The 26,157-nt window shown below is 43.4% G+C and overlaps 1 protein-coding gene across 7 annotated transcripts in view; it reads right to left on the bottom strand.

Annotated features, from left to right (window-relative positions):
* LOC769000 (mothers against decapentaplegic homolog 2-like) overlaps positions 1–26,157 on the bottom strand; it is a 65,114-nt gene that overhangs the window by 38,384 nt on the left and 573 nt on the right. For 5 of the 7 annotated variants that reach the window (XM_046905150.1, XM_001232180.7, XM_015300444.3 and 2 more), the window contains exon 2: positions 13,055–13,343. In XM_046905150.1, the coding sequence (XP_046761106.1) occupies positions 13,055–13,290 (236 nt within the window). In that variant the 5' untranslated portion in view covers positions 13,291–13,343. Of the gene's footprint in view, positions 1–13,054; positions 13,344–13,821; positions 14,934–25,574; positions 25,600–26,157 lie in introns of those variants that run through there. The other 2 variants (XM_040655253.2, XM_046905149.1) reach the window with 2 other exon arrangements.

Raw genomic sequence — 26,157 nt, 5'->3', positions numbered from 1 at the left:
TTTTAACAGCCCCATATGGCCAGTGTGTAAAGCCAGTGGAGAATGGAGGCTGACGGTAGACTACCGTGGTCTGAATGAAGTCACACCCCCACTGAGTGCTGCTGTGCCAGACATGTGAGAACTCCAATATGAACTGGAGTCAAAAGCAGCCAAGTGGTATGCCACCACTGACATTGCTAATGCTTTCTTTTCCATTCCATTGGCTACGGAATGTAGGCCACAGTTTGCTTTCATCTGGAGGGGCGTTCAGTATACCTGGAATCGTTTGCCCCAGGGGTGGAAACACAGCCCAACAATTTGCCAGGGGTTGATTCAAGCTGCACTGGAACAGGGAGGTGCTCCTGAGCACTTACAGTACATTGACGATATTACTGTGTGGGGCAATACAGCAAGGGAAGTTTTTGAGAAGGGATAGCAAGTAATCCAGATCCTTCTTAGTGCTGGTTTCGCTATTAAGCGAATCAAAGTGAAAGGACCTGCCCAGGAGATTCAGTTCCTAGGTATAAAGTGGCAAGATGGACGTCGTCACATCCCAAGTAGAACCTCAGTCGTCCAGGAATCTTAGAGGCGATCATGGACTGGCCTGAAGATAAAAAGTTTGGAACATCACCAGGAGAGGAGGTATCACGTTCTAAAGAAGCACCACCATACAATGAACTACCAGAAAATGAAAAGAATTTTGCCCTGTTCACAGATGGATCGTGTCGTATTGGGGGGAAGCATCGCAGATGGAAAGCTGCTGTGTGGAGCCCCACACGACAAGTTGCAGAGGCCACTGAAGGTAAAGGAGAATCAAGTCAGTTTGCAGAGGTCAAGGCTGTCCAACTGGCCTTAGATGTTGCTGAACGGGAGAGGTGGCCAATGCTTTTTCTTTATACTGACTCATGGATGGTGGCAAATGCCTTATGGGGGTGGTTACAGCAGTGGGAGCAAAATAACTGGCAAAGGAGGGGTAAACCTGTTTGGGCTGCTGAACTGTGGAAAGACATTGCTCCCCGAATAAAGAATATGGTTGTAAAGGTGTGCCATGTAGATGCTCATGTGCCCAACAATCGGGCTACTGAAGAACAACAAAACAACCATCAGGTAGATTGAGCTGCCAAAATTCAGGTGGCTCGAATAGAGTTGGACTGGCAGAACAAGAGTGAATTATTCCTAGCTCGGTGGGCCCATGAAACTTCGGGTCATCAAGGAAGAGATGCAACATATAAATGGGCTAGAGACCGAGGGGTGGACTTAACTATGGATGCTATTGCACAAGTTATTCATGATTGTGAAACGTGTGCCATAATTAAACAAGCTAAGAGGATGAAACCTCTCTGGGAGGAAGGGCGATGGCAAAAGTATAAATATGGGGAGGCATGGCAGGTTGATTATATCACCCTGCCAAGATCTCGCAATGTTAAGCGTTATGTGCTTACCATGGTGGAAGCGACCACTGGGTGGCTTGAAACATATGCAGTACCCCATGCTACTGCCCGAAACACCATATTAGGCCTCAAGAAACAAGTTCTCTGGCGACATGGTACCCCAGAGAGAGTCGAATCAGATAATGGGACTCATTTCAAAAATTCCCTTGTAAATACTTGGGCCAAAGATCATGGCCTTGAGTGGATTTATCATATCCCCTATCACGCACCAGCTTCTGGTAAAATTGAACGATACAACGGGTTGTTAAAAACCATGTTGAAAGCAATGGGTGGTGGAACATTTAAGCACTGGGAGAAGCAACTGGCCGAAGCCACCTGGTTGGTGAATACTCGAGGATCTATCAATCGTGATGGTCCTGCCAGCTCCCTACATACTGTAAAGGGAGATAAGGTCCCTGTAATACATGTAAAGAACATGTTGGGAAAAGCAGTTTGGGTCCTTCCAGCTTCTGGGAAGGGCAAACCTCTTCGTGGAACTGGTTTTGCTCAGGGACCTGGGTGCACTTGGTGGATGATGCAGAAAAATGGGGATGGTCATTCTGTGCCAGAAGGGAATTTGATGATGGGAGAGCGGAATCAGTAATTCCAAGTATATGTACATGTGTTCAGTGTTTGATAATTGATTATAATTATGTTTGTTTGTATATATATTAAGCATGCTGTAATGATGTAGAATAAGGGGTGGAATGTCATGGTTTTATGATTTTTGGTTATCAGTATTCCACATCACAACATCATGCAGTGCACTGGGAGTTAAGAGCAAATGCTTTAGTTCCGGGTACCTGTCTGGAAGAGAAGAACAACTACGTTCCCCAAGAGCCTTTTCAAGTACTGTTATCATTCCTGCTCAAGGGAACAGATATAAGGGCGCAGGTCATCTGACTCATCCCTCTTCTCGTCTCGCCGTGTTCCCTGTCGGATCGGCTCGCTACTGCTGCGCCTGACTGCACGCAAAGCTTCAGTATTAGCGTAAGGCCTTTGGCTCTCGGACAATCTTTCTCTCAATTATTGTTGATTTATATTGCATTATAGTGTGTTATCTTACATTCCGATACTATATTTAGTAAATTAGTTTGTTTCTCCTCAGATCGTCGCCGCTGTTTTTAATTATTTTGGGGTCCCCTGTTTCCCTTCGTGGAGGCGCGGATTTTGCAAAATCCCTCCAACCCACTAGTCGCGGAACCGGGCCGGACCAGCCTTTAAACCGTTGACACCCTGAAATCCTAGGTTCTGGTTCTTTTGGGCAACTTTAATCATCCAGATATCTGTTGGGTAAGCAACATGACCAGGCACACGCAGTCCAGGTGGTTCCTGCAATGCACTGAAGATAATTTTCTGAAGCAGGTGGTGGAGCAGCTAATGAGGTGGGAGGTGTCTCTGGACCTTGTTCTTTCCAATAGGTATGGGCTTGTTAGGGGTGTGAAGGTTGGGGGCAGCTTCTGATGTAGCGATCATGAGATGGTGGAGTTAAAGATCTTGAGTGAAAGAAGTAAGGCAAAAAGTAGGATTGCTACCCTGGACTTCTGGAGAGCCAACTTGACCATCTTCTGGACCTACTTCAAAGTATTTCATGAGGTAGAGTGCTAGAAGTTAAGGGGGTCTGTGAGACCTGGGTATCATTTAAACAGCACTTCCTCCAAGCTCAAGATCGGTGCATGCCTAAGAGTAGGAAATGGGGGAAGGGCGACAGGAGTCTTGTGTGGATGAGCAAGAAGTTCATGGATAAGATCAAAGGGAATAAGGAGGTCTATGGGATGTGGAAAAAGGAGCCCGTCCTCTTGGGAGGAGTATAGGAGTATTGTCAGGGCCTCCAGGTGATAAAGAAGGGGGGGGGTGGATTCTACTTATAGCTTAAATTCCACAGAAGCACTCTTTTGCAAATCACAGCAAGAAAAACATAGGTGCCAGACTCCTTATCAGTAAGATAGGGAGGAAACCAGAGGAGGGAGCTAGGAAAAAATAGGCCCCAGTCTCCTTGTCAACAAGATAATGAGGAAGGGATGAACCTAGTCAGCAAGAATGAGGATAGCAAGGAGAAAAGTAGGCTAAAGTTCAAGAAGACGTGATGAGGAAGAGTGTTTACTTCATCCCAAGAGACCACCAGATGGGGATGCAACCACCAGAGGAGAATACAATGCATGCGCCAGGGAAGAGGGACTTGATTAATAAATATGTAGAGGAGTTCAAGGTATTCTGTTGAATATGTATGAGCTTGGCTTACAAATATGTAACACTTCTGTTGGCTGGTGTGGAGCTATCCCCCTTGCACCCGATGCCTGTGCACTTGTCTGAATAAACGCTGCCTGCTTTATAACCTAACCTTGGGTTATAGAGTTTGATTCTGCAAGTCACAGGGATGCAATCAGGAAGGCTAGAGCCCACCAGGAGTTGAAGCTGGCAAAGGAGAAAAAGGATATTAAGAAGGGGTTTTCTTTAAGTATGTTAACAGTAAAAGGAAGACTAGGGATAATGTGGGTCCCCTGCTGAATAAGGAGGGTGTCCTGGTAATGGGGAATGCTGAGAAAGACAAAGAAGCTGAACCTGCCTTTACTTTGGTCTTCACTTCAAAGACTTCCCTTGGGATTCCTGAACCCTGGAGGGAAGAGAGTGTCTGGGAAATTGAAAGCTTCCCTCGAGTTGTGGAGGGGGGATGGTCCAGTGTGGGACAAAGGAAGTCGTTACCTTGCTAATAAGTAAACAAACTCAGTAGCTACTTGAGCCAGATGTAAGCATCCACGAGGCACCTGGCTCCTACAAGTGACCAAGTTCTTGCGCGAGTATAAAATGAGATCAGGAGCTCAGGTGGGTCTAGGGTTTGAACATACAGGGGTTAAATAAGCTAGCTTTGAAAACTAGGGAAGGAGAACGACATCTCAACATTTCATGGTCAGCTGTGCAAACACAAAGAAAGGAACAATACAAAATGAATGGCTTTGACCGGTTTGAATGCGCTGTAAAAAGGTCAGACCGAGGAAGATGTCAAGCCTTCGCGAGGAAGACTTCTGACTTCATCCCCACGACCACCAGAGGGAGACCCCCTACTATGGACAACGCATGCCCCAGGGGAGTGGCGGTATGTAAATGAATTTCCAGAAGGATAATGCATATATAGACGGATTCCAAAAATTCTGCTGAATATGTATGGGCTTGGCTTACAAATCTGTAGCTTTTTTGCTTGCTGGTGTGCAAGTTTGGTGCAGGGATCCCCTTGCACCCAGCCGAATAAACATACCTGCTTTGTAACCTAACTGGATTATAGAGTTTCATTCCGCATGTCAATTTTGGCGACCCAGATGGGACACTCTCTGTCCAGCTGCAGGACCAACTGAGGAGGGGGACGCCTCAGGCGCGCTCTGAGGTTTCTTGGAAGGACACTCCTTCCTCTCCTGATCACTGTGGGGATAGACAAGGACCATCTATCGGCAGACCAGGTATGTGAATGGGAATAAGGGGAACCCGTAAGTCGTGAGGAGATATCCTATGCTGGGTATAGCTGTAGTGCTGCCCGAGGTACGTGAGCTCGTGGGTTAGGTTGAGCGCAAAAAAGGGACCTGTAAGTCGTACGCGTGGAAAAGAGACTAATAACTCTCCCCTAGGTAGTTGGTAACAGTGCATTTTGCTAAATGACAACGTGGCTTTTTGTGGCAATAATGGCAGGAGTCATAGGTTGTATTACCATCTGTTGTAAATGTTCGGTACCATGTAACTCAGATTGTACTTAAGCCGGCATTTGTGTGTGTGAGTGGGACGTGGCAGAGCCATGAAGTGAGTGCAGAGTCCCCAGTCCGTGGTTCCATTCTCCCGCGAGGGAAACATCTGGAGAAGGACGAAGTGGAAGACGATTCTTTGTGTTGTCTGTCCACTGTTTGTATGATTTACATTTGTACGATATTATATCATCGTGACTGGTGGACAGAGCATTGGGGATTAGTGTAGGGAAATTCTGGAGTATTGAGAGTTACTTGTGGAAATCTTAAGATAGTAACGAACCAATAAGAATTTTGTAAACATCATGGGAGGCTCCCAGGGGAAGGAAATTCCCAAACAAACCCCTTTGGGATACGCATTGGCAAATTGGTGGGATATTGCAGGGGAACCTGAAAGCACCCTGAGTAAGAAAACTTTAATCAAGTATTGCAATCAATGGTGGTTAATATATAAGTTAGAAGATGATGAGAAGTGGCCTCAGAATGGGACCCTAAACTATAATACCTTCTTACAGTTACTGTTATTCTTAAGGAGGGAAGGTAAAGGAAGTAACATGAACAGTTTTTATAATTGAGTGCTCTAATCACAAGACTAAGTACTGGGTGTTTATGGAAACTGAAGAACTGTATTGTTTGATTTATGGGTTCTGAAGGGAATGGGACAAACACTTTTGATGGTATAATGGCATACAGAAGTCTGACTGAAGGTATGAATAGTGGACAAAGAGAAAAGGGTTAAAGAGAAAGTTTATCTGTGCTGCCATGAGAGCCCCCCCCCCCCCGCCCCGCATGGTTCCCCCACGAGCAGAACTCTGAGTGAGAGAGAGCAGAGAGCTGGGGTCACAGACTGCTGTTGTAAGCAGCGTTACCTGTGAAGGGGGGGGAGGTGGAGAGGACGGGGCACTGGAAGTGAGAATAGCCTTCATCTGCAGGCTAAAATAGGAAACCCGAAATTCCAGTGTTAGCACTGGAAGCCTGTGGACATGAGGAGGTGAAACTGAAATATAATGTTAGTGGTTTATGTAATAATGAGAGTTTGGAAAGTGAAAGGTTTGGGAAGGAGGCAGGCTGAGGATGGCAAGGTGTAACAGGGATGTCAGAACCAAAGAGGACAGAAATCAGATCCACTGGTTAAACTGCAGCTAGGGAAGCAGGATAAAGAGGTTTATTTTCTCATGGGTACGGGTGTCTCTTACCACGCATAGATGATTTTGCAACAGTAGTAGGAGCTATAGCCCTACAAGAAAAAGCTTACCTTTTGGGATCAATTAAATATAGGCTGAGAAAACAAGTAGGAATACATAAATTCTTGTACATGCCACGTTGTCCAAAACCGTTACTCTGGCAAGACTTATTAGAACAAATGGATGCAGAGATGAAATTCAATAAAACTGGAGCTAAGGGTCAAACAATATTAACTGATTGAAAATTGTAAGTTTGGCTTTAACACAAACTGGGAAAAAAACAATATTATACCTCCAGAAGTTACAGAGATCTTAAATCAGGTATGCTTAGGAGTGTGGGTATCGGGGATGCCTGGTAGAGACAAAATGCAGCCCTACGTTAAAAGCAAGAGCTAGGGCTAGGCCAGTCAGGGTAAAGCAGTGCCCTTTGAGGATATGCAACTGTAGAAGGATAAAAGAAAAATAGATAACTTTTGGATTACTAATTGAATGTGAATCCAAATACAATACTCCAATCTTACAGATGAAAAATTGGATAGCAAGTGCTATAGTTAGGTATAAGATCTGAGGGCAAGTAATAGAATTGTTGAATATGTACGCTCCATGGTGGCAAATCCATACACTTCAGTAACTAAGTTAGGGAATAAGTAGGTGGAGTTTACCTTCTGGATTTGAAGGATGCCTTTTCTGCCTGGTTTTGGCCAAAGGAAGCCAAAGGTTATTTGCCTTTGAATATGAAACCCCTAATATGGGGAGAAAAAGACTCAGTTAACCTGGACAGTGTTACCCAGGGTTGTGAGAACAGCCCAATGATTTCTGAGAACTGGTCAACTTGTGAGCCTGAGATTTGGGTTCCTCCATCCCACGGTGGAACTTGACTGCAGAACATGGATGCGACGAAACAAAAGAGAACTGTGGGTAATGGACTGTGAGTGTGCTGAATTTCTTTGTTATCAAGCTTCTCAACAGAAGGCACAAATAATGGCAAGTGACATGTCTGGGATAGGAGGTTACAGCTGGACTTTAAACCTTAAATACTGCCAGGAAAGAACTCCATACATTTTCAGGAATGACAGGATGGTGCCAACTGTGGATATACAGCTACGGACTGTTGGTAAAACCCGTTTATGAAGTGGGTAAGAGATGGCCAGAGTAGTTGAGGGCAGTGGGTGCACTAGTGCTCAATATTGAAGAACCCAGTAAATTTATGCTAGGCCAAAGAATAACAGTTTTAATATCTCATACAGTGTCTACTGTATTGGAGGTAAAAGGGGGGCATTGGCTCTCACCCTCAAAGGTTCCTGAAATACCAGGCCATCCCAGTAGAGCAGGATGATGCAGAAATAATTGTAACTATATTGTCAACCCAGCATCTTTCCTTAGCGGAACTCCTGGAGAACCAGTATTTCATGACTGCTTTGAAACAACTGAAGCTATGGACCTGAAAGATGAATCCTTAGAAGATGCAGAAGACACCTGGGTTACTGATGGAAGCAGTTTTGTGAGACAAGGAAACCGTAAGGCAGGATATGCAGTAACTGCTACTGACAAGGTAATCGAAGCACAACCATTACCTGTGGGGACTTTCCCTCAGAAGGCTGAAATAGCTGCCTTGACAAGAGTCTGAAATATATGGACAGATGCTAATTATGTATTTGGGATGCTACATGCTCATAGCACCATCTGAAAAGAGCAAGGATTGCTCACACACAAGGAAAAACAGCATGATGTAAATCTACCAAAGAGCATGGCTACTATACATAGTAAAGGACATCAGAAAGGTAACACTGTACAGGAAACTGGAGATAAGATGGTGGATCAGGTGGCTGAACAGGTAGTTGAAGAAGGCTTTAATTCCAGATGGTAAACTTAAGATTTCTGAATCTAAGTCAGAACCTGTAAAATATTCTGAAAAGGCTAGAAATATAATTAATGATTTAGAAGGGAAGAGAGCAAGCTGACTGATGGACACGTTGTGTCCTTTAGTATTCTATGGAAATTGGTTCTAAGGGAGAATAAGAAAATGTGTTGGGCAAACAGACATTACAAAGTATGATCCTAGTACCAGGAAAGGGGTTCAAGTGGGTCTATTGGGAAAGGGAACCTTTCACGGCAACAGTGGCAAATTGATTTCTTGGAACTCCCAAGAAAAGGAGGGTATCACAGTATGTTGGTACTAACTGATACCTTTTTCGGAATGGCCAGAGGGTATTTCCCTGCAAGGGACTAATAAGGCTCGGGAGGTCACGAAAATGCTGGTACATGCTGTTAATTCCAAGGTTCGGGGTTCCTGTAGCAATCTCATCAGATCGAGGCCCACATTTTTTTTTGCCAAGGTGGTCCAACAAATAAGCACATTATTGGGAACTGATTGGCAATTGCACACACATTATAGACCGCAGTCAAGTGGACAGATGGAAAAATGAATCACCTGATCAAATTACAGATAGTAAAATTTGGCCAAGAGGCTGGGATTCACTGGCCACAGGCACTGCATTTGGCACTTTTGAGAATTCGGACTAAACCCTGAACCAAGGAAGGATTAAGCCCGTATGAGATTCTTTATGGGCAAATTATACTGTACAAAAGGAAATCTCTATACAGGTGGGGGATGAGGTGTTGAGTGAGTATGATTATCAATCAGAGTTGTTGTGTATATATAGATGAGACTCAAAGAATAGAGACTGAACTGCAAGCCGTATGGGAACGTACCATGTTATTTCTCCAAGTCTCATTGGATGATACTTCTTTCGGCTTTACAGAATTATGGAAAAAGCTCACTAATTGGCTACCTAATTTTGCATGATTAAAGCAGCTCTTTATGGCTTGCATTATAGTAATTGCTTTGCTAATCTTACTATGTATTTCTTTGCGATGCATGTTATGGCTATGTAAGGGTTCAGAGAATAGCTATGAGGACTGGAAGAAACACAGACAAGATGGAAAATGGGAGTTACTTTAGGAATTCTCTTTCTCAAAATGGGATCACCTAGCAAAAGGTTTTGCTAGACTTAAGAAAAGGGGGGATTGAGATCAGGAGCTCAGGTGGGTCTAGGGTTTGAACATACAGGGGTTAAATAAGCTAGCTTTAGAATCTAGGGAAGGAGAACGACATCTCAACATTTCATGGTCAGCTGTGCAAACACAAAGAAAGGAACAATACAAAATGAATGGCTTTGACCGGTTTGAATGCACTGTAAAAAGGTCAGACCGAGGAAGACGTCAAGCCTTTGCAAGGAAGACTTCTGACTTCATCCCCACGACCACCAGAGGGAGACCCCTACTACAGACAGTGCATGCCCCAGGGGAGGGGCAGTATGTAAATGCATTTCTGGAAGGATAATGAATATGTAAATGGTTCCAAAAATTCTGCTGAATATGTATGGGCTTGGCTTACAAATCTGTAGCGTTTTTGCTTGTTGGTGTGCAAGTTTGGTGGAGTGATTCCCCCTTGCACCCGGCTGGCCGAATAAACCATACCTGCTTTATAACCTAACCGGGTTATAGAGTTTGATTCCGCACGTCACCACATACTATAAGAACAGATAATGGACCTGCATATATTTGTAAGGCCACTCAAATTTTCCTCCAAGAATGGGGGGTTAGACATATTACAGGCATTCCTCATTCTCCCACTGGACAAGCTATCATTGAGTGTACTCATCAAACAGTGAAATCCATTCTGAATAAACAAAAAAGGGGGAATATGGGAGACACACCACAAGAAAGATTATGTAAGGCTTTGCTTGTGCTGAAGTTTTTGAATCGTGATCATACAGATACAACTCGTGTGGATTGTCATTTTGGGGCCTCCCCAATGCTCAAGGAACGGCCAATGATTATCGTTCAGAATATGGCCACAGGGCACTGGGAAGGTCCCTTACCACTGATAACTTGAGGTCATGAATATGCTTGTGTTTCCACAGGGACTGGCCCTACAAGGGTTTCAGCACTATATGTTTGGCCTCATCTCAAGGCAGAAAATAGCATCCAGACCTCATAATGCCTGGGACTGTGTGTTTCTTACTTATTGGCATTGTTCTGTAATTTGTTGTATTGTAAATAACAACACTAGTAATGGTATAACAAAATGAGTGATTTTCCTGTGTTACCAATGTAGTCTCAAGAATTACAATCATTAAGCATTATGTAGGTTGCTGTGTGCTTCTTTTGTTTTAATAGTAGATCAAATGTGAATTGAACAGGATTTGATGTTACCAGTGCTGGAATCTACGGGAATAGCTCTTTTAGTGTATTAGTAACGCTCAGTTATGATGCTATTAGCCTATAATATAGCCCTTTCTTAATTTGTGAAGAGAAAACCTGGGAAGGAATCACAGGCAGTGGGATGACCCTGTGTTATAGAATGATTAACTTTCTTTCATCTCGCTAATCAGGATTTTAAAAATATGACCATGCATCACTCGAGACAAAGGCACACACTATCTTATACTTTGATTCAGCATATGATTCTGATATAGGATTCTGGAATACTACCCTACAGGTTTTCTTAGTTCACTAATCCATTCAATTGGCACCTATGCCAGGGACCTACAGGCCCCTCACTGAAGAATGATCTTGGAAGGAAACAAAGTATTCTGACAGTTTTAAGGGAACTGATATTTGTGACTATAGCTGCAAATATATTGTTTTGTAGAAAGAGCTAACCTTGGTAGTTTATTCTGTTTTACAAGCAGGTGTTCCATTTGGGCTCTGTATCACGCACTGGCCACATGGATGCAGTGTACAAATGGAAAATAGCCTTCAGACCCTGAGAAGAATAAAAGTGGGAGAGGATCTGTGGTGGGTGAGAGAGGAAAAGTGCACTTTGAAGCAGGAGACACCCTGCTGGCACTGCCTATCGCATCTACCACCACCATGTTCCTTTCAGCGGTTTGCCATCTCTCAAGAGTCAGTAAGTAATAAAGCTTAGGAACTTTCTGCTTCCCGCTTACAGGATTATCTAAAATGGATGCCTGTGTGTGTGAGTCTGCATATGTTGACTGAAACTTGTAACCCTCTGCGCTGCTCTAAATGCGTAGTTTGCTTGCCTCTCTGCTCCCAAGACATCCTGTCTCTCAGATCCAACGTACCTTGAAACAGTACTGCTCAAGCTTTAGCCACACTCACCAAGTTAGGATGTTAGCCAGATAAGGAAAGTAATGCCCTTAGTGATACTCTAGCAGGCTTGCCCACTAATATTGATTCTATCTGACTTGCAACTTTATAAAGTTGTACCATCTTTGATTTTCTGTTAGCCCAAAGACATGGTTGTGAGCACTCTAAAAGCATTTGTTGTCTAAATTTTAGTGATCATTCAAAATCAATATCCGTTGACAATCAGAATATGCAAAAGCTGAAGATTTTTTCTAACCAGTTGCAGGTAAACACAGAATTGGACCCTCGGGGATTCTTTTCCAGGTTGCAGAAACTTGGGCCATGGGCCAAACGTGTATGTTCTTTTTAATGGGTTTAACAGTATTGTCATTATGCTATGTTTGCCTTGTCTCTTTTCTTACATTTAGTGTGTTGTCAATCAAGGCCTTGATTGAGTTATAATGATCATGTTATTAATATGATTAGTTTTATTATTTTATAGTATGGTAATAGTTTGCTAATAAACAAAAAAAAAGGAGGAATTGTGGGAATACAAGAAAAACTATTCAGAGCAACAGCTGTGGAGCAAGATAAACAGCATGAGAACCAAGGACACCTCTAGAAGAAGAGAAAAAGCAAAAGGAACAGCTTATGGCTCTGATTGGATAAGTGCCCGCATGCACAGTTATGGAGTGTTTGTGGAATACTATGTTGACACAAAGTTGGATGGGAAAGTTGTAAGGGCGGATGGGAAAGCTAAAAAAGGAAACTTGTGAATGTATATAAGTGATGTGAGAACTTGTAATAAACAATTTGGATTGTTCACATCTGAGTCTGTGCATCAGACACTGCACACTCATGCACCTTCAGGGGGATTCCTGCTTATTATGAATCTAGAGCACATTTTTTTATACTTAACAAACACAGCACTTGCTTCTCACACAGCAGTTGCTATGAATTAAGTTGAGAAAGTCAAAGAGGTAGAATGCAAGCTGTTCACTTAAATATATATACATGTAAGGAGCAGAAGAGAAGTTCTAGAAGTACTCTTATTTCATTAAATGAAAAGCACTTTCATTATAACCTGTAAGAATTAATAGCTGCAGTCTTTAGCCAGCCTGCCTCCACTGCTGTTTCCTTTCAAGTGAGAAAATGGATGTGGTTGGTGCAACTTCAACAAAACCTCTGTATACAGCTGAAAATAATAATTAGAGGACTGAAGTGTTGACCAAGGAAAAACTAGGTTTTTGTTTGTTTTAGAAGTGTGGTTTAGAAGTGGAAGTGTAGGTTCAAGTAAGCCCCTCCATTTACAGACAAGGTTATCAAATAAAAAGCCTATGGCAGTGTTATGAGTGAAGAGCTGTGTTAGGCACTACCAGAATACACAAATTAGAATCCACATAGTAATAAAAAACAAAATGAAGTGATTAGAAATTGTAAACATACAAAGCATGTGATTCGGTTCAAAGAACCAAAGCAAGCTGTACATAAAAACAAGACAGGTTTTAAAGAATTTTTCAAGAATCAGAAGCATGCAACTAATTTTTTTTTTAATTAGCTTGTTCATGACAGCCTAGATCTCCATTTAGTCACTTCTTAAGTGGCTGTAAGAAATGTTAAACACAACAGGACTTACCTTGGTATTGTCACACACTTTGTATTGCAGTTCTGAGTGGTAATGGCCTTCTCAAGCTCATCCAGCTGTCCTGTTTTCTTTAGCTTCTTGACCAAGCTTTTCACTGCTTTTTCACACCACTTCTCCTCCTGTCCATTCTGCTCACCACCACCAGCCCCTCCAGAGACACCAGCGGTCTTTTTCCACCCAAGAAGTCTCTTCACAACCGGTGGAGTGAATGGCAATATGGATGACATGACTTCCACCAGACAGAATGCTCAGCACACAGTTAGATATTCCTGTCCAATCCCTAGAAACGCAAACCAAAACAGACACATTAGCACTGAGGTTTCACTTGAGAATGTTCTTTGCTTAGAATCTTCTATTAACAAATGCTGTAGGACATACCATCTCCAAACAATTCAGGTAATAGTTCAGGACATGGATCTGAAATTCACTTCAAAGTTTAGTGATTAACTCTATAGCCTACAGATAATCAACCCTCCTATACATCATTTAATGATTTTCAAAATACTTGATGACTTCAATTAAGGATATTTAAAGTATCGTTTTGCAGGTACCCAAGTGGTGCAGTTGTATTTGTTCTGATACCCTTCCATTCAGTATCAACTACCCAATCAGGCCATTTATATATAAAATGAAAGATCAGGAAGGATGCTGAAGCTTAAGCTGTCTGGCATTCACTCCTATTTGTACTTCAAACCATTTAAAATAAATGATAGCCAGTAATATATATATATATATATAGTGTGTATATATATACTTACTAGTTTTGCAGCTTGTATAAGGCTACTTTCAGGTATTAAAATATAAGCCCCAAATCAGCGGTATCATTTTGGGCAGACAGCTGTTGGAGCTTGCAGCATCACTGCAATAAAGTCAAAACCAATCTTATTTCCAGGCAGTAACTGGGTATTTGAATTCCATAGTAATCTTAGTGCCAAACTTCAGCGCTCTTAGCTGTACGAGTTAGTACCTTGCTGTAGTCAAGTATTAAATGCTATCTTCATGGTACTCAGTCAGAGCTTTCAAGGCAGCTCATGTGCACACTGTGCAGGCACACTCCTCACTTCTATCCAAAATATACCTCACCTAGTAAGGTTTCCCATCTGCAAAACAGCAATGGTTTATTTTGGACACTTCAGGCTACAGCATTCCTGGATGATTTCTACTTTGTCATACCTTCACAATTCATATAAGGGTGTAACATGAGAAGAACTTTCTGTTCTTTCAGTGGTGTGAAATTATTACAGAATTGTGGCCAATACATCAAGCTGCAGGTCAAATTTTACAGACTGCAGAAGCATTACACTGGAGCCCTAGCTACAGTGAATCAGATTTGAGTCTTGCAATAGGCTAAAATGTAGAAAGCCCACACATTTCACATTTGCTTTGCATTTGAACTCACATTTTTCAGACAGCCTGAGGCAAAAAATCTTTCTTTCCAAAAGACTAACAGTTCAGCCCTAACTAATGAGAATTTCCCACTATTCTTTACTTAATTTTAACCAGTTCCCTTAAGTACATTTACTAGTTCTTGTAAATGCCTTCAGAAAGCATAGGTTTATCTACTGCCCTTGTGGTTATTTTTGCATTAAAACAACTTAATTTCTTTTTAAATAGGAAGACATCCATAACATGTTCGCCTGAGCGAGCAAGCAGGTCGGGCCCAGGCAGGCTGGCGGTTTCATCACACCTCATCCCCATGGGAATAGGGAAAAACAGGTCAGAAAGTCGTGATCCGCCTTCGCTGAAGCCTTTTCGGCGTTCGCTGAGCTTTTGTCTCCATCTGTGCAGTGCTTGAGCACCCTTTTTTTGACACCATTCTGAGAGCACAACAGCTCTCCTGAGTGAAAGCAGAGACCCTAGGATGGTCCCTGTACAGGGAGGGGGCCCTTCTAAGAAATTAAAGGGGGGAAGAACCCTTACTTCAGAGGCAGAGTTTGGGGAGTGGTTTACTAGGAATAGGCAGAACTTGGGAGGAGTTTGGTAGGGGGCAAGGCGTTCACTTATCAGTAGCACACCGCAAAGGAGGAGGCTCCTGGAATTCCAGGTCTGAAGCCTTCAGATAAGAAACCGGACCAATCACTACAAAGGAAATCGTATTCCAAAAGACTTGACTAGACACTGCGCATGTCCAAGAAGGAGTGAAAAACAATAAGACATTCACAGAATTAGTTAGCATAGCACAGGCCCCTGTCTAGAATGAGTTAGCATTACTTGCTTCGGGGAATTATGAGTGTGCATATTGTGTGGTATAAATATGACTGCTTGAGAGCCACTAGTTGCGCAGCTGGGGCGGTGCGAGCCCCCTGTGCGCCATGTATACACCTTAAATAAACTACCTTACATTCTGACTCTTGTGAGTCTGAGTGCTGTTCTGCAGGTCACTCCATCCCCCAGCAGAAGTCGAGCAGGGGAGGAAGGCAGCCAGCGTGGCTGAGTAAGGACCTGCAGCTTAAACTGAGGGAAAAGAGGGAAATGTACAGGAAGCGGAAGCAGGGTTGTGTAGCCTGGGAGGAATACAGGGCTGTTGTCCGCATGTGTACAGATAGGATTAGGAAAGCCAAGGTGCAGATGGAGCTGAACTTGGCAAGGGATGTGAAAGATAACAAGAAGGAATTCTACAACTACATAGGCAGGAGGAGACAGGCCAAGGAGAGTGTTCCCCCTCTAACAAAACGTAATGGAGAGCTGGCTTCCTCAGACACAGAAAAAGCTGAGATACTCAATGAGTGCTTTGCCTCAGTCTTCACGGGTGGCCAGGCTTCCCGTGTCTGCCAGGAACCTGAACCTCTAGGTGAGGGTGTGAGGAGCAGATTCTGTCCCACTATAACAGTGAAACAAGTCCGAGACCTCCTCACACAATTGAATGTATGTAAGTCCATGGGGCCAGATGATATCCATCCTACGGTTCTGAGAGAGATGGCTGATGAGGTTGCTGAGATGCTCTCCATATCTGAAAAATCATGGCTGTCCAGTGAAGTCCCCAGTGACTGGAAAAAGGGAAACATTACTCCCATTTTAAGAAAGGGAGAAAGGAAGACTTGGGGAACTACAGGCTGGTGAGCCTCACCTCTGTGCCTGGGAAGATCATGGAGCAGATCCTCTTAGAAGCTTTGTTAAGACAAAGAGGTGATCCAGCATCCATGGATGGGAGAAGGGCGATGGATTTCATCTTCCTGGACTTCTGCAAGGCCTTTTGAAGAGTGAGAACAGGATCCTGCATATACTGAGAGAAGGGCCTCACAGCAAGAAAAGGGAAAGCACCTTCACAAAGTAGAAATAAGAGGCAAATAGAGATAGTTTATGTAGAGTGTTAGAAAACAAGGGATTCCAAGCACTTTCATAGGCACTAGGTCTGGAATAACAAGGAGGATGAAGGCCATAAAGATAAGGACTGGAGAGCAGCTCAAAAACATTTGGCAGGGAGGTGATTAGATGTCTACAAGGCAAGTTGAAACCGGTTCGGGGGATGCCCCTCCTTCGGGGTCAGAAGTTTGCAGTAAGGAAGGCTACGAGCCTTCGCAAGGAAGACTACAAGCCTTCATCATCACGACCTACTACGCACGCGCAAGGGGGGGAGGGACTGCATGCTAATGGGCTCTCGGGAATGTAATGAATACGTATCCGAATTCCTGTCGACTACTGATCATATATTAGTTTGACCTATATCTATAGCACGATTTCTCCTGACGGAGTGCAAGTTAGGTGGAGCGATCCCCCTTGCACCAGGGTGTACGCGTGTCACCAAAAAAAAGATGCCTGCTCTATATCCTTACCAGCTATAGGGTCTGATTTCCACACGTCACTTTGACATGGTCCCTCACCACATCCTTCTCTCTAAATTAGAGAGGTATGGATTTGAAGGATGGACTGTTAGGTGGATTAAGAACTGGTTGGGTGGTCGCAGCCAAAGGGCGGTGATCAATGGTTCTATGTCAGGGTGGAGGCCGGTCACAAGCAGTCTCCCTCAGGGGCTGGTCTTGGAACCGATGCTCTTCAATATCTTCATCAATGGCATAGACAATGGAATCGAGTGCACCATCAACAAGTGCGCAGACGACACCAAGCTGAGCAGTGCTCATTCCACATTGGAGGGAAGGGAAGTCATCCAGAGGGACCTGGACAGGTTGGAGAAGTAGGCCCATGAGAATCTAATGAGGTACAACAAGGCCAAATGCAGGGTGCCACACTTGGGCCATGGCAATCCCAGGTATTTATACAAACTGGGAGAAGAATCCCTTGAGAGCAGCCCTGTGGGTAAGGACTTGGGCATCCTGGTGGACAAGAAGCTGAACATGAGCCAGCAGTGTGTGCTTGCAGCCCAGAAGACCAACTATATCCTGGGCTGCATTAAGAGGAGTAGCCAGCAGGGAGAGGGAGCTGATTGTGCCCCTCTACTCAGCTCTTGCGAGGCTCCATCTGGAGTACTGTGTCCAGGCCTGGGGCCCCCGGTACAGGAAGGATGTGGATCTCTTGGAGGGGGTCCATAGGAGGACCACTAAGATGATCAGAGGGCTGGAGCACCCTATGAGGAAAGGTTGAGGGAAATGGGCTTGTTTAGCTTGGAGTAGAGAAGGCTCTGGGGAGACCTCATTGTGGCCTTCCAATACTTGAAGGGAACGTATAAACATGAGGGGGAATGGCTGTTTTCGAGGGTGGATAGTGACAGTACAAAGGGGAAATGGTTTTAAACTGAGACAGGGGAGGTTTAGGTTGGATATTAGGAGGAAGTTTTTCACACAGAGGATAGCGACGCACTGGAACAGGTTGCCCAGGGAGGTTGTGGATGCCCCATCCCTGGAGGCATTCAAGGCCAGACTGGATATGGCTCTGGGCAGCCAGGTCTAGTGGTTGGCGACCCTGCACATAGCAGGGGGGTTGAAACTAGATGATCATTATGGTCCTTTTCAACCCAGGCCATTCTATGATTCTATGAACATGTTCTTTGTTAACTGATTCTCACACCTTACAATTAGGTTTAAGAAAAACTATATATCATGGCTGCAGACTAAGATTCTAGATGCCTTGACTTCTTTCAGCAATAGTTATGCCATGCCAGGGATTTGCCAGCAGTATTATTTGCTAGATTGTGCCTTAAAACTGCATTTCTGAGTACTCAAGGGTTAGAAATGGAGCTACTGAATAAAAGGTTAATCTGTTATGTTGTTAAGAGTAGTTGAGCATGAACAATGAGAACCATATGGGGCCATTAGTTAGGGGTGGACTTTGGGGCATAGAATAAGCATAGAATATTGTACTAGAATTAATTGTAATAACCACTCCCTGTACCATAAATATGCATGTATTCCCTCTATAAATGGGGATGTTTACCTGCTTTCGGTGTGCAGGCTAGGAAGGAGTTATCCCCCCTGCACCCAGCCGAATAAAGCGCACCTGCTCTACAACTACTTTGTGGTTATAGTTTGTTTCGCAAGTCACTACCAGTGTCAGACAGCTAGCACACAGGGAACATGTTCTTTTACATCCAACAGATTACAGCTGGAAAACTTAACACCACTGTTAGGCAATCTTTGTGTTTCATCTCTACCCTCACAGTATATTCCTGTAGTGGAATTCCAGGGTCACAGCCTGAACCAATGGGTGGGCTCTGTGAGTGTGTGAGTGCGGCGGCGCGGCGGTACGAACAGGGGAGGGACACATTCCTCAGCTCGGCTCTGCCTGCGCGCTGCTACCGGGAGGGGTGAGTCGATTCTTTTTGATATCTTTCCCTCGTGTGCCTATTTCTTAAATAAAGGCTTTGTCATTACCTTCATTTGCTCTACAATTCCACATACACACATTTGTATAGTTGGTCGAACAGTGAGATCACTGGCATGAAGAGTAAGAAAGGGTTCAGTAAAAAAGGGGTCTGCAGAAACTAAGGGTAAAAGGATTACAAATTGCTTACAGAAGCAAATATGCAGAGGCCGCTAGAAGAATGGGATAGTAACAAAATGGGATTAGGACAATGCGGGGGTAGAAGAGATAAAGATGAGGGTGTGAAAACAGCTCAAGGGTACCAGGCAAGGAGGTGATAGGATGCCCCCAGAGCAAGTTAGAACTGGTTGGGGGCTACCCCTTCCTCAGGGTCAGAAGTTTACAGCCAGGAAGACTACAGGCCTTCATCCAACGACCACCAGGAGGAGACCCCCACTGCTCATGACACATGCGCGAGGGGGAGGGACCGTATGCTAAGGAGTTCTCAGAAATGTAATGAATATGTATACGAATTCCGGGAAAATCATTGATTATGTATTAGCTCTGCCTATATCTATACCAAGTTTTTGTCCTGATGGTATGCAAGTTAGGAGGAGCTATCCCCCTTGCATCTGGCTCTGCGCAGTGTTGATTAAAACATACCTGATTTATAACTACTTTGTAGTTATAGTTTGATTACGCAAGTCAGGCAACTTCTGAAGTCACAGTTTGAGTCATGTTTGCTATTATTCAATTCTGCTGTGGTCCCCTGGAACAAGGATTAAATATTAAGCCCATGATCCCAGCAATAACTAAGCTTAAAAGATGAAGGAAAACTTCAGGGCAGCACACTAGCAGACTGAAATCTTCAAGGAAAGTTTTCCTTTCCTGAGCATCTGTTGTGTTTTTGTGATTTTTGTTGTTGGTATTCCACATCAGAAAATCATGTAAAACAGTGGGAGTTAAAGAGTTAATGCTCTGGTTCTGTGGACTGCCTTTTCTGAGCTTTTTGGGTTCTCGGAGGGGAAGAGTGGCATTCCCGGAGGACCTGGCACGCAGAGGAAGAAAGGTGGAGCTCCTGGCAGGACACCAGCCGCTCTCTCTCTTGGTTTGCCGCAGAGAAAAGCACGTGCTTCCTCTGCAGTCTACTAGCATAAGACGTATTTTGGGCACTTTTTTCTCTCTCATTTTGTTTGATTTTGTTGGATTTAGTAAATTACCGTTCCTCCTCAGATCGTTGCCGGTTTTTTTTTTCTTTTTTTTTTTTTTTTTTTTTTGTTAGACCCATCTGCTATTTCCCTACCCTTCCCCCTCTCCCAAAGCGGACGGCCCGCAAGTACCCCCTGCCTCATTAGTCACGGGGCTGGGACCGGGGCCGGCCGCGCCTCGCTGTTAAAAAGTAGAGTAGTTTTTTTTCCCTTTTTGTCTTCCTCTGGGCTTTGTGCTCCTATCACGGACTCAGATCTAGAGATAACTCCGTGACAGCGTCTGATACACACTATAAACACAGTGGTGCTACCGAAAATATCAAGTGATTTCTGGCTAATTTATTCTACAGCCTTATGAAACATATTCCATAGCATTCTGCTTCTTCATCTTAAACCTGAAATAAAGAAACCTGATCTGTCCTGGTTTTACTGACTTAGAATAAGTTTTCTGGCTTAGAATAATTTCATTTTTAAGTCCTCTTCTGGAATAAAAAGGACAGAAGCTAAAAGAAGCTTGAGGAAAAATCCTTTGTGGCATTTGAGGGAGTCTGCAAAAATTTATTTCCTCTCAATTTTAGTCCCATTTTGTGATAATTTTAAAAGGCTTTTTTATTAATCCTGGAATTTGGATGAGATTCTATACCAATTTTACCAAGTACACAATGTTTCACATATCTTAGAGGAGGGAACATCCACTCTTCCCTGCCACATGCCTCCCTAGGATAATAAATCCTTCAGAATAAGGACATTAATTGAAGCACAGCCTACTTAAGGCAGTAGCAAGAACTTACGTTAGACCAAATAATACTGAGATGAAGCTTTGAAGTGCATAGCTTATGTAGCACTCTACATCAACTATAGTAGTGCAAAGTCATGAAGATGAAGAAACTTTGAGGGGAAAAAATACAGCAAGTATTTATCTTGCATTGAACCAAAGCAAAAACAAAATTTTTGACCTGCTTCTGGAATCTTTACCACCGTGTTATTCCAAATAACGAAACAGTTTATTCTCATAGAATATCCTGAGTTGGAAGGGACCCATAAGGATCAAGGTCTATTTTCCCCAATGTTAATTATTTCACCTTGCAGGAAACCTGAATTTTATACAGAGAACCTAAAACCAAAGCCACTTGCTCCTTGCAGAGGGAACGTGCTCTAGTTACAGAACTTAGCAGAACAGACACGAGAAGACCTTTCGCTTCTGCCCCTGCACCCACAACCCCTCCAAAGCCTGCCTTAAGACCTAAGGGGGGCTCTTTCTTCTCTCTTGTCATCCTGGAGAAGCTCAAGCCTGCTGTACACACACAGGTTTCTGAAGAACAACCAAATGTGGAATTTAAGTGATGCACTTCCTTCTCTCCTTACATTCAGACCAGAACAGGACAGCTTCAAGTGTTTCCTTTAGGCCTGTGTCATGGTTTTATGATTTTTGGTTATTGGTATTCCACATCATAACATCATGTAGTGCACTGGGAGTTAAAAGTTAATGCTCCAGTTCCAGGCACCTGTCCAGAAGAGAAGAACTACATTCCCCAGAAGACCGTTTGCTGTTCTGTTATCATTCCTGCTTAGGGGGAACACATATAAGGCCTAGGTGGGTTACCTGACATCCCTCTTCTCAATCGTCAGGCTCTCTCGCTGCTGCTCATCCTGACTGCATGCCATTAGTGTAAGGCCTTCAGCTTTTTCGAACACTCTTTCTCTCATTATATTTGATTTATTAACTTCTATTTATATTGTATTATAGCGTTTTCTCTTGCATTCTGATACCATATTTAGTAAATTATTTGTTTCTCCTCAGATCGTTGCCACTGTTTTTAATTATTTGGGGTCCCATTTCCTCTTTCTGGAGGCACAAATCTGCGGATCCCTTCGCCCTGCTAGTCACAGAACTGGGCCGAACCAGCCCATAAACAGTCCACAGCCTATAACTAGTGGTGTTCCCCAGGTGTTGGTGCTGAGTCCGGTCTTGTTCAACATCTTCATCAAGGACCTCGATGAAGGGAGAGTTCACCCTGAGCAAGTTTGCTGATGATACAAAGCTGGGAAGAGTGGCTGACACCTGAAGGCTGTGCTACCATTCCACAAGACCTGGACAGACTGGAGAGCTGGGCAGGGAGGAACCTGATGAGGTTTAACAACAGCAAGTGTAGAGTCTTGCACTGGGGGAGGAATAACTGCATGCATCAGTACAGGTTAGGGGATGACCTGCTGGAGAGGAGCTCTGCAGAGAAGGACCTGGGGGTTCTGGTGGACAACAGGTTGGCCATGAACCAGCAGTGTGCCCTGGTGGACAAGGCGGCCAGTGATACCCTGGGGCGCATTAAAAAGAGCATGGCCAGCAGGTCAAAAGGAGGTTATCCTGCCCCTCTACTCTGCCCTGGTGAGGCCACATTTATACTACTGTGTCCAGTTCTGAGCTCCTCAGTTCAAAAAAAACAGGGATCTCCTCGAAGGAGTCCAGCAGAGGGCCACAAAGATGATAAAGGGCCTGGAGCATCTCCCATGTGAGGAAAGGCTGATTAACTTGGGTCTGTTCAGTCTGGGGAAAAAGACCGAGAGGGGATCTGATAAATGCTTATAAATATCTAAAGGAAGGTGGGAGGCAAATGGATGAGGCCAGGCTCTTCTCAGTGGTGCATAGCGAAAGGACAAGGAGTAATGGCCTAAAACTTGAACACAGCAAGTTCTATACTAACATGCAAAAGAAATTCTATACTGTAAGGGTGTCGGAGCACTGGAACAGGTTGCCCAGAGAGGTTGTGGAGTCTCTTTCTATGGAGATATTCAAGATCTGTCTGGATGCCTACCTGTGTGACCTATTGTAGGGTACCTGCTTTAGCAGGAGGGTTAGACTGAATGATCACTTGAGGTCCCTTCCAACCCCTGCAATTCTGTGATTCTTCCTGGGTTTGGGATGCTGGAGTTCTTTTCTGTGGGGCCAGTGGAGACAGAGAACTGGGAGCTCTCAGGAGAATCCAGTCCTGAGCCATGCCTTCAGGTCTACCTCCAGCTGAGCCTTGCAGCCAATTACCCAGCAGTGGGGAGGGCTCAGAAATGCTGCTTCCCCAGGAGCTCCATTTGGCCACAGCTCCAGAGGCAAAGCCAAGCTCTGGGTTCAGCTCTGATATGAGCTGCTGAAGTTCAAGGCAGGCTGCTTGTGATTCTGGGGGATCAGCAGCAAAGAGAATTCCTTCTCTGGGACAGCTTTAGAATGAGGATTTTGCAATGTGCCAATATACAGACTCGATTTACACATTCATTTTGAAGTTTACTATGCTCAGGTATCGCTAATGCATCTTGAAGCTCTGCATAACATCTTTTTCCTCTATATAGCACACTGAGGAGTTATCCGTGTACTTTGAACATAGGCGTTTTTCCTCTCACTCATTTCATGAAGTTTGATTATTTATCAAATAAGAACTCATTTCTCATATGCAGAACTAAAATAAGCATCAACACAATGATAGGAAAACTTCAGAAGTTGAATTTTTCTTCAATTACTAAGGACTACTGAAAATTAGACAAAGTAAAAAATTATTGCTGTAAGAAAATTAGCAAGTTGGAAGCAACACATTCACCCACTGACACTAAAATTGCAAGCACCTAGAGACATGAGAAAGAAGCAAAGATGTTAATTTTACTGACCTCTGATTAAAGTACTTATAAGAGTTATGTACTTCAGCAATTCTCTGAGAACCCAGAGAAATGTACCACAGCTGTAGGCAGCCAATTCACCTGTCTGCAAAGCAACACACTTTTCTCACATACTTACTATTTATCAACTCAGCATTTCTCCTTAATACTGAAAGACCTCAACAGTGCCACAAAAGAACAAATGAGCAGTTTAAGCTCTTCTCACCTAAATTTGTTTTGATTAAGATTTTCCATTCGTTACAGGCAAGAGTCAGTTTCATTATGTTAGAAAGGAAATGCTTCCAGGTAAATCTGAAAGGAGTCGTCCCAGAACTGATTATCAGGTACTTGGGTGCCTGTTTCAGCTTCTATCTGCATAACTTAACAGTTTCCCAATTTTGGTAAATCCTCCACCACAAGCAGAGCTTAAAGAATGTCTTCTATTAAGTTCATCCTGCCCCAGCTTAATCAAATCAAACTCAAGCCCCAGACTACACTGATAGCAGACCCAGGAGGTGCTCTCACAGTCTCTTCTTTCTTTATCTTCTTTCACACTGTCTGTCAAACACAATCACAATAAAAAGTTATCTGAAAGCAAGTCTTCCTTTCTGTAATCCAGCAACTGGAGGAAACTGAGTGATGTTTAGCAAGATTTTCTGCTGCCACCAATTTCTTCTAGCCCAGAGAGCACTGAGCATAGCGCTGCCTGCACTCTCCTTTCTATTACAAAATAACCTAATCCCATCATATGACCTGCAGCAATTCAGTTTAACAAATCAACAATTACAAATATTTTGGCAAAGTAAGCTTAGGTATTGTTCACCTCTTGGCACAGCTCACAACCAGTTTATGGCTTTCAATAAGTCATTAAATCCAATCTGAAAAGCAGAATTTACAGCTCACTTAACAAGTCAGGCCCATAAATGGCTGCTTTCAATTACAGGGCATTTACATGCACAACTATTAAGGCAGCATTGGGTACATTTGAAAACCCTAGAATGCTTTTACAATAATTAAAACTATGTGCTATTCTTTATATAAAAGAGAGATTAGGAATTTTCTTCAGTCTCAAGCAGCATTCATATTCTTTATTACCCAGAACCTACTACCAAGCCAGAACAAGTACTTTTGTGGGAAAGATATTAGAGAGTTGAAGACAAGTTTTGCTTTTTATATCTGAGCTCAGTAGCAAAGATTTCTGAGCTCCAATAAACTCAGTTACATCAACCAGTGCTCAACACTTCTGAAAGATCAAGTGGAACAGGAAGGTGGAGGAGCACCCAGGAGGACCTTGCATTTAGAGATTCATTGTGATCCAAGCTCATCTGATATTGCTCATGAGCCTAGTTTCTAGGTGGAAAAAAGAGATCAGTTAGGAGACCAATTATTTTTTTTTTTAATCTCACTTTTTTTTCCAACTGTGTTTTTTCTTTTGTTTTGTTTTTTTATTACTAGTATGAACAAAGAGAACCTCAGAAAAGTTGACAAACCTCCAAGACTGAACTACACATGACCAGATTCTTCCATAAAGAAAACTGAACCTTCGCTCCTGTTCATTTTGGTGGCTGTCAGCACGAACCACGCAATTAGAGACCAACCCCCTACCAAGTTATTAAGCATCCCAAATTACTGTTAGAAGTGACCCTAAAAATATACTGAACTGAATTTTGAGCCACACCTACTGCAATGCTCCCCCTTCCTCTTTTAAAGGCACTGATAATCAATGCTATCTTTCACCATGATAGTACTAAGTAAATGGACTAAGACAGGGAGAAGGGACCACAAACTTCAAAACTTCCTTTATTTATATTCTCATTCCCCTGTAATTTGTTGGAACTTATGAATACTGAAGTTTTAAAGTCATCCCTCAGAACAAACAACAAGAAAGCTACTCATGCAACCACAACTCCAATACTGCGATAAAGCTTCTGAAAACCTAAACAGCAACTGTGTTCCATTAGAGAAGCCTTTACCTTCACAACAGGAGGTTCTTCCAGTCTGGAGAACAGAGAAAAGACAAATCAGCCTCACTGCAGACTCCAGCCTCCCAGAAATAATGCCATAAGCAGTGTGAAAGTGCAGCTCACTAGACTAAGAGTGGAGCACTTAGGGAAAGTCAAATCCGCTGTTAGGTGTGGGCTCCTCATAAGCTGTTATTACTAACTTCTTGATGCAGGTGGAAGCTTACAAATTTGTGACCATAAACCAAGATAATATGAGCCCTTCACACAATTTATACACTTACTGGCAGCATTTTCAGAAATATTTCAGCAGTAAACCCAGTAAACAGGACTCTGTCTTAAAATACTTTACACACGCATGGATAGTTTGAAGGGAGCAAAACACTTTTTTTTTTGGTCAAAGATTATGACATTCAGCCAAGAAGACACAAAACTAAGCTACAGCCTACTGAATCCAATAGCTCTCCAGGGCTGTCACAAGAGCTTTTCACCCACCCGTTCCCCTTCTTCTATTCCCCAGAGCAAAGGCTAAAAACCTACATTAGGGCACTTCTCCTCAAGGAAAAAACAAAACAAAACAAAAAAAACAAAACAT

The sequence above is a fragment of the Gallus gallus genome, chromosome W (assembly GCF_016699485.2).
Source record: "Gallus gallus isolate bGalGal1 chromosome W, bGalGal1.mat.broiler.GRCg7b, whole genome shotgun sequence".
NCBI classification, from domain to species: Eukaryota; Metazoa; Chordata; class Aves; order Galliformes; family Phasianidae; genus Gallus; species Gallus gallus.
The sequence above is the reverse complement of the archived record's forward strand: the minus strand, read 5'-3'. Positions and strand labels throughout refer to the sequence as shown.